General features: G+C 42.2%; 1 protein-coding gene across 1 annotated transcript in view; it reads left to right on the top strand.

The window, feature by feature from the left end:
* Nucleotides 1–14282, top strand: part of LOC105281430 (acetylcholine receptor subunit alpha-like 1) — a 116326-nt gene that overhangs the window by 64366 nt on the left and 37678 nt on the right. Inside the window, exon 3 of the mRNA XM_011342684.2 lies at nt 14118–14162. Within this exon, the coding sequence (XP_011340986.1) occupies nt 14118–14162 (45 nt within the window). The remainder of the gene's footprint in view (nt 1–14117; nt 14163–14282) is intronic.

Below are 14282 nucleotides of genomic sequence, written 5' to 3'. Positions count from 1 at the left end.
CTAAAACCGATCTCTGTAGTAAATCTCTAATGAATCTCAAAACCAAAGTTGAAAACCATTTTCGAAGTCAGAGATAACATTGTTCGAGAGCTGAGGAAAAGAGGAGTTTGTAGCTGTTGATGAGATCGTAATTAAATCATAATTAGACGACGTGTGATGAACATTGAGTATTTTATTAACTATACTATTTATATTAATATATACATATTCATTTAAATCGATTTTATATTAAAATAAATAGGTTTAAGCACGATTTTCTACAAGAATAAAAGATATTTAAAACGCTTAAATTGGCTACAATCGTACCATTTGTTTATAGGAGCACGAGATCCGCAACATGACAAGAAAAATAAAACACAGAATAGGGACATTGCATAAACGCGCAATACGCGCAAACGTAGATCGTGATGACTGACAGTGTAAAGTAGCGTAGGGTTCAGCGGCGTTGAAATCGGTAGGATTTTACAGGGAAAACGGTCCCGCAGGTGACAACTTGCAAATTGTTCTTTTCAAGCAAAACGATACGCGTGGACGGACCATTCTTTCTCATCTTCGGTCGACACCACTTTGACGTCGTTGAATTTTTAAGCGCGGCGGAGCTTCCCCTCGAAAGCTCCAGGATATCGTGCCCGTCTTGCCCCGCATCTTGCCCAAGTTTGTCCGCAAGTCAAACTGTCAGGATCGATTGAAACTTCGCCGTGAGCGTCGTCAGACAATTCTCAAGGATGGGAATTGACGGTGGTGCGTCGCCGTGATCCCGAATATGACGGGGCGTTCCCTTCATTGGGGAGTCTCGGGGTCTTGCCTGATCGACTCAGCGCATAAAAGTTCTCCAGGACAAAAATAAACCACGGTATCGGACTTCGTTGAGTGCAGAGTTGGTTCATCGGATCAGGCTTTCGTCTCGCGAATAGCAAAAATCTGTCAAAACTTTTTTTCTTTAATTTTGTTAGATTGGAAGCGACATGCAGGTTTGACGTGAGAAAATGTTGGGAGGAGGAAGTTCGTTCATGATCATTTCAGATCTTATTATCGTTAGCTGATCACTCCTGCCAATCGTGAGACGGAAAAGTTCCATGTGACGTAAGTTTCTGCTTTAATGTCCTGCCCGCGAGTTGGTTACATAATGAATTATTCTGGCGCCCCAGAAAAGGAAAGCTCGAAATTTTAGGCAACGTGAACACGATTTTATTCGACGAATTGGGATTAAAAATTATATTAGGACCGATAATAAAGCCGCGCCATAGCGTGCAATTAACGACGTTGCTGGAAAATCATAAAAAATGTCCTGGTTAGGTAGAACGAACGAACCCCCCGGGTGCAAAATGAGAAATTAGTCTCTGTTACAATTTATTATTCATTCTTTGCAATTGACAGTGTTGTTAAGAAAAGATTAATCTTTGAGGAAATTTTTTTACGTGCCTTTAATGTACCTAAGAGTTTCTCATTGCTTTATCATACTTTTAAATCTATAATAGCATTTAACGCATAATACGAACTGTAATAAACGCACATTAATTTACATATAACGTTTAAAAGTCATATTAATTATCACGAAAATGTCGATTTTGGCATGACATAGTGCATTAAAAATTAAATACTGGTAATCTAATAGCAGCTGAAATTCAGCGAAATTATTACTTACCAAAAAATCGATTTACTGATACAATTATATGGGAAACTCTAGTTTAACGAGTCACTGGTCAAATTCCGTCTCTGATAATGGACGCATGGGGGATCGGAGTACAGCGTGAGTTGGAGAATGCAAAATAAAAGAGAGATGAGAAAATGGCTGTGCCGGCTACGGCAGCGTGGACATCAAAGGACTTAGCCGATTGGATCGCCGAACGCAATTAAAACTTTTCTACTTCTACCGGTTAATTTGTCTTTGTTACTGGCGCGATGACGCGGTATTCCCTTTTGTTATGAAACGCCGTTTATTCGATCTGCTTTTTCGACGCTTGTCGGTACTTCGGCGTTTACCGCTCTTTGAGTATTGAATATTCCGTCAAAAACAACTAAACGCGCGTGAAAGTACTTCGCCAAACTTCGATTTATACAAACCACTGACTGAGACAATGAAATTTACTGACAATGAAATTCGACGTGTATCGTCGTTCCTGTGACTATCCTTTCTTTCGTTTGCAAAACGTTTTGCGTTCGTGAAAGATCGAAGGATTTTCGAGTTTCATAGAACGTTTTTTCATTCATTAGAGCACAGCTGGTTGCTTCTGGTGACGGCTGGTCTTTCGGAGTCCTGAATATTCGCGAAGGGGAGTGTCTTGACGGGAGAATCGAGGGAGAATCAGCGGAGAACAGAAAGTTCGGACGCGCCAGATGGCTACCTTTTCTTCGGGTTCCGGAGGCTTGGGTTCTTGTCAACGAGACGTTCAAAAATCGCTTAGCCTCGGTAGATAAACGGTCGATAAGGAACGGACCGGACTGACACGCGGCGTAACATCCGTTCTTATTCGCTGTCATTCGGCTTCTTTTCAGTGGCGCGAATCGATGAAAGGCCGCCCGCGGCCTCGCCCTTTGGGCAGCTTTTTACATCCCGACAAGAGAGATAACTGGGGTCTTGGATCAGTCACACAACCCTCGGACGGTAGGGGTTACTGTTATGTTATTTTTGCTGGGATATTTTCGCCGTGATTATTTTTCATCCTTCATTCACGGAGTTTTATTTGGCGTAATAAACGATCAGATGCACGCGATTGCTCAATCACATTATTAAGTCTATGTAAAATGATGAGTATACATTTATTGACACGCAGTGTAAAATGTTTGAAATCGCGAGAAACACGATACTCTATTTGGGACATTATGTCGATCATGAAAACATTGTAAGTGCCATATCTTGCACCGACACGCGAGGAATCCTAATAACACGTGCGCCAATCGATACCGGAAATGGAGATGCGCGCGTTTGCCTGTGTCTCTCGGTAACGGCGGCCGACATTCCTTCTCTCATCCCGATGCTTTCCTTTACAATTCGTATCACGATTTCGTTTCGAGACGTTCTACCTACACGTTAAAAGGAATTCTTATGGCTGCTCAGCACACAAGAAAAAGCGCGAGCATAGGACTTTTCCTCTTACGTTTCCCGACAAGCTGCGCTCCATTTGTCAAAGGATGGCCGCGTCGTACCTGACGTAAATAAATCCGCGAGCTTCTATCCTTTCACAACCCTATCGTGTTCGCGGAACTCATTACGCGAACGGCTTAAACGAACTGGGTATTCCCGTTAACTACGGACCCAGCCGTCTCTCTAGATCTCATTTACAGGCAGTTGCGTCCCATCTTTATTCAAGAGAGATCACGGACGAAAGGTAAAAAGAAAGCCTCGCGTTCTCTTAGATAGGATTTAGCGTCGCTTAATTATTCCGACGATTTCTTCACGAGTTTGTGACGTGAGGAAAAATTCCACATCCGGGTTTTAATCGGTTTTAATATAGTTAGGAAGATAAATACGCGATATATAAACACGTTTCTATATTTATACGCGATTATGAATGACTAAAACTTAATTAATATTATATATGAAATATTATATATGGATCAAATGTTGAAGTTTAATTCCATAGAATTTGCTGAGAGTTCATTTATATGAGAATAATAGGATTAAAGAATTACGAATAATGTATCCATAATTAATGCACCGCCAACGAATCTCGTGATCTAATTCGCATTAGATCACGAGCCGAAACTTCCTCTCATAGTTTTAATACTTAAGGCATCGAGGGTTGTCTGATACCTACGAGTTGCTCACCATATACTCTTGAGTAATCTAAGCGTCTTGAAAGTTTATGCAGCACACGGTTCATCCTTATAAATTGTGTATCGATTACGTTACTGCATCTAGAGCAAAGATGTTTAAGGATATCGATGCCTCCATCCATACAGGACCTCGCATTTGGTAACAAAGTCCGTCCAAATTTAGTCACAAAGTAAATTCACCAGTTATTTCACCATTTTTTTATTTTATCCACCGATAACAATTTTACATTACGTTATTTTTGCAAGAAGAATTCATGCGAGATCCTAGTACTGAACTAGTATTTTCCGTGCTCATTTTTCCTCCCTTCTTATTAGCCAACTTACTCAGATATATCTTCGTTGCGACTTCAGGACGACAATCATTCTAACTAGAAGTGCGCTGTGTTACGGTGAATAATTTCAGTGTTGCGCGTTTTCCCCGTTCCTTATCTTTGCCAGTGTTTCCATTCCTGCGACTCCCTTTTTCCCCGTTGCAGCGTATGCTCTTTCAAAGCTTTATTAGTTCCTTAACCCACTTTTGAACAATACACGGTGCGGATCGAAGTCGATGATGTTCCTCAACAATGTCTCATGACAATAAACAACGCTCTATCAACGAAGCATCCCTCGGCTATACACGAATGTCGCGAGATCATTAAGGATCACGCAACGATTCCTCCCCCTACTTATCGATTTACAACGTTGATGAGAAAAATCCGAGTAACAGGAAATTTCCAACTAATTGTAAGATTTTGTGTGTTACGTAACAGAATTATATTATTGTATTTTATCATGTCGATTTTTTTAATTGCACGTGATAAATTTGACATCACCGAGAACCGCTGCAACTGAGTTAGAAATTTTTCTTGGAGCCCTAGGATTGAATCGAAATATATAAGACTAAAAGACGCGAATAATGGTATTCTCCCTAAGTTCGTTTTCCAATTCCGCCGACCTCCTGCGTCCCAGAACAATCCCTTTGTTCTTTGGTTGGATTTCTCCGAGGTATCGTTAAAGCTACAGTCCGGAAGCGTCGTCAAGTGAAAAATACACACACAGGTATTTGTGCACATGTATGCACGAATACGCGAGCACACCAACGTTCTAACATAAACGAGTTAATAAGAGTAAAAAGAGAGCGCAATAATATACCGGAACATTGTAACGAAATTAACATTGGAAAAAGTAGAATACGGAAATAAATGTAAAAAAGATGAGAAGTAATCTAGAGGTTGAATGTATAGAAGAGAATAAAGGTAGTAATGGTTAGAAAATGCATAATAGAGCGAAGCAAACGCACAAATAAATTCACCTCCAGGTTTCTCGATGCTCTCTCTCTGTTGACTTTTACAAGCAAAATCTTTCTTGAAAATATTATTTTATAACTAACTGTCTCATTTGTCCTGACAAGCTCCTCAATGTTCCATAATTAAACAAACAACCGAGATACTTAAAGACTGCAGAAAGGAAAATATGCGAAACAATGTGTGAAATAGAAGAAACGAGAAAACGAGCCGAGAGGGGGGAGACAGTGAGTAGTTACGTCAAATAAAGAGTTACAGAGGGTGGAAGGGAAAGATTCTCTCTCTTTTTCTGGCGTTGTAACATATTTGTTTCTCGTCTCTGGAGAGTGCTCGATTCAACCCCTCTGTTACCCCCTCGACATCCAATTTCCATATCATTAGAGAGCCTATGGCCATTACGGCCACACGTAAATGTGCGCGATCCTCGCACGAGCGCATGACGCGGTTTCTCAACCACCGTGTTTAAGATCACCACTCGATGAACGTGGTCGCGATGATAACGGCCGTGTTATCAAAACCGACGAGCGGATATCCTGCGGATCACGACGCTGCGTAACGGCCATCCCGCCGACATGACGGCGTTTTTATAAACGTATAGAACGATGCGCCAGGCATGAATAAGCGTAAGCGCATGGGAGGCTGCGGCTTTAATAACGAGATTAAGCGACATTGCATTAAATTATAGTTGCACGAGCGGCCGATTAATAAGCCGCGTAACAATGTATCCGCGTTTAATGCGGACGCGTAATGACAGGGTGAAAGGATACCTGCGAGAGCAGAATCCTTGATATTGATTATGTATCGGATTTTGCAACGCATCCTCCGTTACTCGAATTAACTTTATCGATATACGTGTATATTTTTCGCGTCAGTTTACATGTTTTGTTAAAACACAGTAAACTCAATTGACAAATAAAACTAAAATGTTATGAGGACACCAAAATGTTTATCGTTTCATCGTGCGGAGTAAAATATGTCAACGATAAATAATTAAAATTGCGACAAGAATCGCTAGAGAGAGAGAGAGAGAGAGAGAGAGAGAGAGAATGAAGCTATGAATGGCATTATACGTGGGAGAAGGTGACTACTTCCATCACACTGCATTAAAGTAATATACTAAAAAAAAAACTTGAGAAATGGGTCGAATGATCATTCGATGTGCTTTTTAAAGATACGAGAGAGGATACAGCATATGTTCGGCTCGATGACGATACATACGAACGATACATCATCACCGCCGATCCATGGGGGCAAACGGCCGGTGTAAAATTGTTTTCGCGCAGCGGTATTGGTTATTAAAGAGATGTGCGGCGTGTGGATAAATGCGAATACAATGACGTGTCGGTAGAGTTGATAAACGATGTTAATAATCGGGCGAACGGCGCAACGTAAAACCGGATTACGCGACGAAGCAAATTCCCTTTGTGGCACGCGAGGCATGAAATATGAATTGGTGTTTTTGTGTGTAACGGTTACTGCCAGTCACCGCGCGGCGATTGCCAATAAAGAAAAGAGTCACATCGGCTCACTATCATATCTCTTTTTTTTTCTTTTTTTCATGGCGACGGCTGACGTTGGTGTTCGACTTGAGCGGTCAGCTAACGCGCGACAAAGCAAACGGCGTCGATACGTATTATTGGGTTTGCGATTCAGGGGTTTATTTATATCTTTCGGACGTGCATCTGTAGTTACTCGGCTCGAGAGTAGCCGAAATCAATATTGCTTTAAGAGGTATCGCCACTCGTCGCTGTTGTCGCGAGTTCTTCCTGTACGAGCCGCACGATACGAACGGGAAAAGCTTCGCAGTCAGCAGGAGAGCATCGTCGTTCCCGGAGAGGACACTCGAAAAATTCAAACGCTTTTTCAACCTACAACTTTTTACCTTTTTCTCTCTCTCTCCCAGGTCAGTCGAAAAGCTTCGAAGATTTTATGCTGCTTATCTCGATTCGCTCTTCGAATTCTGGCTGCTACGCCCGCCAGTCGGCAAACACGCTTCGTCAGAAAATAGAATCGTATGAGCTAAAAGATCTGGATGATACCGAGCTGCATCTCGGGAAACGTCCGCACTGGATTTCGGCCGGACGTTCACGTATGACAGCGTTTATCCCATCTATAATCGGTGGATTAACAGAAATTTATTTGGATGCCGGTTAATTTTCAGCGTAATCGCGCCTTAATCCGCTTAAAAAGGAGAGCAGCTGCGCTGACTTTCGCGAGTGGACGCCGGGTATAACACACGCTCGATAAATGCCGACGAAACTATGCCGCTTGATAAGCAAAGTTCGTAAAATTTTTGTAATGAACTTTCTACGGTCGGCTGCGTTTTCGCTTCTCGTTCTGTAATAACGCGTACCAGATATATTATTCAAAATATAGCGAGAGAGAGAGAGAGAGAGGAAGAGGACGAAAGAGAGCAATAAACGCATTATTGCATTGCGTTAAAAACTCGCAAATTTGTTTCCTCGCGGAAAAAAGGATCAAATATCTTGAAAATATTTTGAAAATGTGTACGCGGAATGCACTTTTAACACGCCTACAGGGACTCGAAAGCTAGAAAAACACTTACGCTTGCACAGCGAAATCTTTTTATGAGATATTAAGAGCTCCCAAGTATTAAATTCCAGATTGATCTCTTACGCGCCTCGTAAAGTTCGCTTATATGCGCGCACGTCATTTCAGGATAACGCCCGTACGGTTTTACGTTTTACCACTTCCTGCGTCCTTTCTTCTTTCGTTGGACCTTCCTCTTCCGGAGATAACAGTAAAGATTTCAGCTGATTTTTCGAGCAGATTGAAAGGAGACACGCGAAACGCACCTAGCAATGTCTTCCCAATCGCCTGCTTGTGCATTTTCAAGGAAGAGCATCGTTGCCCCCATCGAAGATCAAGAACGTATCTCACGAAGGGAGCAGAAGAGAGTAACATTCTTTGAGAGCACTGTTTGAAACTTCGTAACGGAGAAATCCCATATTTTTACGGTCTCTCTACGATGTCTCGATACGAGTGCATTTCTTGCTTCATCAAAAGCGAGCGCATTCCGTGAGTTTCTTCCCTCTTTCCCATACCTCTTGCGCGATTAAATCGACAGGAATACGCAGTTACCTACGTAACTTTCTTACGGATTTTGTCGTGCAGCTCGATCGCGCGCGGCATGCAACGATCGTTTCGAGCCATTCACGCAAACTTCCCAGTTTCATTTCGGAAAGTTTCCGCTGACGCATTCGCTCGGATCTACTATCGTGTGTAGGCGTGTGAGTCGCGATCGAAGGTTAAGGGTTGCGAAGACCTACGCAGGATCGAGACGCAGAATCCGCAGTAACGTGCGCGCACTTTACATCGGGTAAAATTAATTCCATGAAGAATTTCAGATGTAAATAAACGACATCAGAACACCGGTGTGAACCTGGCACCTGACTTTAACGAAATGAAAATTTTCGCGCATATTTCGTTTGTACCTCGTTTGTATCTGTTTGTACCATCGTTCGTTTCGTTTGTACCTCAACAGTTTAAAAGTTATAAGGAGTCAAAAAATAGCCAGCACCCGACTAAAAGATATCCGAATTTTAATAATGCCATTCGAAAGAGCATCGTTTGTACCTTCAGGAACCGTCGTTTAAATCGTTTGTACCTCAACGGAACCGGAAATACAAACTTTTAAAAATTTGAAAAAAACGTCCAAGAGGTATCTTCGTAAATTTTTGAGATATCGCAAAATGGCCAACGGCATTCGAAAGAGCTCGATTAGCACCCGTTTGTACCTCCGTTCAAATCGTTTGTACCTCAAAGGAACCAGAAGTACAGCATTTTCAAAGTAAAACAAATAGTTGTTCGTACCTCCGTTGTTTGTAGAGATATCCGAAAATGCCCAACGCCATTCGAAGGAGCATAGTTTCTACCCGTTTGTACCTCCGTTCAAATCTTTTGTACCTCAAAGGGACCGGAAGTACAGGCTCTTCAAAAAACGTCCAAGAGGTACTTTCGCCAATTTTCGAGATATTCGAAAACGGCCAACGGCATTCGAAAGAGCTCGATTAGCACCCGTTTGTACCTCCGTTCAAATCGTTTGTACCTCAAAGGAACCGGAAGTACAGCATTTTCAAAGTAAAACAAATAGTTGTTCGTACCTCCGTTGTTTGTAGAGATATCCGAAAATGCCCAACGCCATTCGAAGGAGCATAGTTTCTACCCGTTTGTACCTCCGTTCAAATCTTTTGTACCTCAAAGGGACCGGAAGTACAGGCTCTTCAAAAAACGTCCAAGAGGTACTTTCGCCAATTTTCGAGATATTCGAAAACGGCCAACGGCATTCGAAAGAGCTCGATTAGCACCCGTTTGTACCTCCGTTCAAATCGTTTGTACCTCAAAGGAACCGGAAGTACAGCATTTTCAAAGTAAAACAAATAGTTGTTCGTACCTCCGTTGTTTGTAGAGATATCCGAAAATGCCCAACGCCATTCGAAGGAGCATAGTTTCTACCCGTTTGTACCTCCGTTCAAATCTTTTGTACCTCAAAGGGACCGGAAGTACAGGCTCTTCAAAAAACGTCCAAGAGGTACTTTCGCCAATTTTCGAGATATTCGAAAACGGCCAACGGCGGTCGAAAGAGCTCGGATAGCGCCTGTTTGTACCCCGTTCAAATCGTTTGTACCTCACAGGAACTGGAAGTACAGCATTTTCAAAGTAAAACAAATGGTTGTTCGTACCTCCATTGTTTGTAGAGATATCCAAAATTGCCCAACGCCATTCGAAGGATTTGAAAGGAGGTACAAACGAGTAGAAACTATGCTTCTTCGAATGGCGTTGGGCATTTTCGGATATCTCTACAAACGACGAAGGTACGAACAACTATTTATTTTACTTTGAAAATGCTGTACTTCCGGTTCCTTTGAGGTACAAACGATTTGAACACAGGTAGAAACAGGCGCTATCCGAGCTCTTTCGACCGCCGTTGGCCGTTTTCGAATATCTCGAAAATTGACGAAAGTACCTCTTGGACGTTTTTTAAAGAGCCTGTACTTCCGGTTCCTTTGAGGTACAAACGATTTGAACGGAGGTACAAATGGGTAGAAACTATGCTCCTTCGAATGGCGTTGGGCATTTTCGGATATCTCTACAAACGACGAAGGTACGAACAACTATTTATTTTACTTTGAAAATGCTGTACTTCCGGTTCCTTTGAGGTACAAACGATTTGAACGCAGGTACAAACAGGCGCTATCCGAGCTCTTTCGATCGCCGTTGGCCGTTTTCGAATATCTCGAAAATTGGCGAAAGTACCTCTTGGAAGGTTTTTTTGAAGAGCCTGTACTTCCGGTCCCTTTGAGGTACAAACGATTTGAACGGAGGTACAAATGGGTAGAAACTATGCTTCTTCGAATGGCGTTGGGCATTTTGCGATATCTCAAAAATTTACGAAGATACCTCTTGGACGTTTTTTTCAAATTTTTAAAGGTTTGTATTTCCAGTTCCGTTGAGGTACAAACGATTTAAACGACGGTTCCTGAAGGTGCAAACGATGCTCTTTCGAATGGCATTACTAAAATTCGGATATCTTTTAGTCGGGTGCTGGCTATTGTTTGACCCCTTATAACTTTTAAACTGTTGAGGTATAAACGAAACGAACGATGGTACAAACAGGTACAAACGAGGTAAAAACGAAATATGCGCGAAAATTTTCATTTCGTTAAAGTCAGGTGCCAGGTTCACACCGGTCATCAGAACAGCTGCAATTTAATTTGCATAGATCGTAGAACATTGATTCTCGCCAGCATTATTATGCATTTAAATTAAATCGCGAGTTCCGGAAGTTTGAGATTATGTAAGTCCCGAAGGACTTTTCTACCGACATTTCCGTTTTATCTTGTTTTCTTTTCTTAACGATACTTGCTCGGTAATTAAACGTAACACACGTTTGGCTTCGAGTGAATAAATATTTATATATGAATTCAATAATTGGACATATTACAACTGGAAGATTATGACGCGTAACTAATGCATATATTGCAAAATGTAATAATTACACAGCGTAATATGATAAATAACGAAATCTCATAGAGGCATCAGCCGAAAGCAGCTTGCTCAATAAAATATGGAACACGAGTGTGATTCTGTTCATTATTTGAGTGCGCATATTTGTGTATTTACTCAAAAAATAATGCAACATATAATGGAGCCCACGTAGAAGGATAAACATTTGATAAAAATATTTTATTTCCAACATTGAGCGAAATACATCATGCGTTTATTTGACCGTTATAATAACGGACGATTGGGCGACATAAATTTTTGAGCACCCGTATTTGCACTCGCGATGGAATTATGTAATTTATTCGCGAGAATAGTTCCGGCGATAAACCTTGTACACTCGTAAAACTTCTTATTGGTATGCGCATAATTCCCATTTAAATGCGAACTCCGAACTAACAATACCTTACTGACGATTGTGGAAGATCCAACGATAAGTTCCGTATGGCTTTGCATCTCGATTTATGTCACTCTTTACGATACTCCGGTTTCGTTGAGCGATGTATCGCATTACGTTAAACCATACAAATTAACTGCAATATCTCTTTCCTTATCAAAATCGATGCATCACAAGAGTAACGCTTGCAAAACACATTTATAAAGTTTCTGATGCATTTGTGCGTTTAATAACGCGAGATATACTCGCGCTGCCGTACCACCAGGAATTCACGTTATTGTATTGTTGATGGACTCTCAATATTTAATTACGCTTTGTGCATCGATTAAAGCCCGACGATGCCACATGTCTGTAATTTCCCCCGAAGACAGCGCAAACATTACGTTTCCGACACTACATCGATATTTACATCGTTCGCACGAGTAACCAACGCGTTTTCTGTCGGCGCGATGAGAGTGCATCGATTACTTCCGATTCTCGTAAAGTAAGTTCCACGGTATTGTTATGTGCTGTAGTTAAGCGTGACGTTAACACCCGCCGTTTTGAGACCGTAAAGCGCGGCGTCGTGATTTTTCACGGCGATAAATGGCACATTACGCTTTGCACTGAAGCGCCTACAAAAGAAGAGGCTCGTGAGGATTTAAAGAAAACTTATTGCATTTAGCGTTAGTTCGTTTGCCGAGGTGCCGAGCTATCAAACCTTTATGCGTCTTCCGGAGAAAAAGAACTTCTACTTCTTTTCTTTTACTAGCAATAAAATCTACACACAGGAGGAGCGCACAGGAGTTACTTGAAATCCATTTTCTGCTAATAAAAATGTCAATAGCTTCTGCAGTGGAAATTAAGCAAGCCGCAAAGTGGCGCAAATACGAACCGACATTTAATTCGACCGCGAACTAAAAGCAATTTACTTTCGACTTTTGTGAAAATTATTATAGATACATTATAGATAATGCTCTTGCTTTTCGTGTCGGCAGACTGTTATTATCTAAGATAATCGCACTAGAAGCGCTACCGCATTATAATAACAATGCGTGCGCAACGTTTAAGCACGCAACGATACGTCCGATTCGGTAACCGTAATTACCGCTGCGGTTACGATATTCACTTGTCGCGCTTCCAGAAACGCAATCCCGTATCTGGGACATTAATATGGTTGAGTACGAAATCGTAACCGTGCTCACGTTCACGAGCTCCTGTTATTATCACTTAGCTATTACGCGACGCCCCGTGGAAACGCGACGGACGATCGTTGATATATCTGATCACACGAACGTAACGAGTTACGTTTAGCGCGCCCTCCTCGTGCCTCGGATACCTCGCGATAATTGCTAATGATACGCTTGTGTGGCAAACTTTAAACCGACGCGTAAACCGGCACCGCTCGTACAGATGATAACCACCACCATTAATCTCGAAGTACACACCGTCGCGCTGAAAATAACGCCGTCGTTTTATTTAATTTAACGCTACCGATTATTTCAGTCGCACAGCTCTCGCAACCATTCGCAACTTTCTTGCAGGATTTATTCGCGCTCATTTCAACGACGATAAGTGCATATATGTGTGTGTGTGCGCGCGTGCGTATTTTATATTCTCGGTGAATTGTTATTCATCTCTACAATGACTACTTCGTGCCGAATCGCTCGCTAATTAACTGTAGCGTTAATTACGTTAACAAATCGTGAAAGTTTAGGATTCAATTAAATCTTATCCAATTAGTTCGCAATATTCGGCCAAGTTTTCGAGATGTCGCGGATTTGCGAGAGACTCGCGAGCCTAAGTATCCTCCGAGATAAACCGACTTGGCCGTAACCGTGCGCGGTGGACGATCTCCAACATCCGACGTGAAACTCGACGAGATGACTATTGACGACGACGCGACTGATTGTGGGGATCGTAACTACGGTTATCGCGCGGGACATTAACGTGCACGTTAACATAGCCGCGCGATCCGACACGGTTACAGAGGACGGTCGCTCGTCCTCTGCTGTAGCTGTACGTCCACCCTCAGGCTGACACTTACTACCCTGACGAAGCCTTACTCGCTGTCAGCATTATCGCGCTCCATTACTGCTAGATGCTCGGCCGCGGCGGTGGCCGCTAGATTCGACTACGCTTGCCAATGATTACTGATATCGAGACGGCTCAATGCGCGACTGTAACTGCTGTAATGTTCGTTGACGTTTCTATTGGCGCGATCAGGGAATCTATTGACCCGCATGCGAGGACCAGATAACGACCATTGTCTCCCTGCAGCTTAAAGGGAACCGCGCCGCGAGGCCGCTCTTCGTCGTCGAGTACTCGGGCACAGAGATCCTTCGTGTTACGAATAGTTCGATCGCACGAAAGTTAAGAGACCTCAGGGTAGAGAGAGTCTCCTGCATCGTTCGTCGCAGGAGACAAACTGTATCTCCGATTTCAGCGTCGAAAAGTGGATGTGCTCGACGTTGGAATGATTTATTGGGATTTTCGAGCGCCGAGAGCCTCTTATATCTTTCTCCTCATTCTCTAGTATCACTCTAGTGTCTCGAAAAGCCAATAAATCCGTCTTTGAGTAACCAGAAACAGCCGAAGTAGGATAACGCCTTCTGGAGATCCGAGACGCTCATCCTTCCCTCTGTTTTCTTTTTCAGAACTTGAAGAACCAGATCATGACGACAAATGTTTGGGTGGAACAAGTGAGTATTATCTTTTACATGTATTATCTTATAGAATACTTTTATAAAAGTAATATTTTTTTTTATCATACGAGTTGTCTAGATTAAATTATTATATTTCAGATATTATATAGCATTGTT

Source organism: Ooceraea biroi, chromosome 6 (genome assembly GCF_003672135.1).
Source record: "Ooceraea biroi isolate clonal line C1 chromosome 6, Obir_v5.4, whole genome shotgun sequence".
Taxonomy (NCBI): domain Eukaryota; kingdom Metazoa; phylum Arthropoda; class Insecta; order Hymenoptera; family Formicidae; genus Ooceraea; species Ooceraea biroi.
This window is presented reverse-complemented; position numbering and strand designations above follow the sequence as displayed.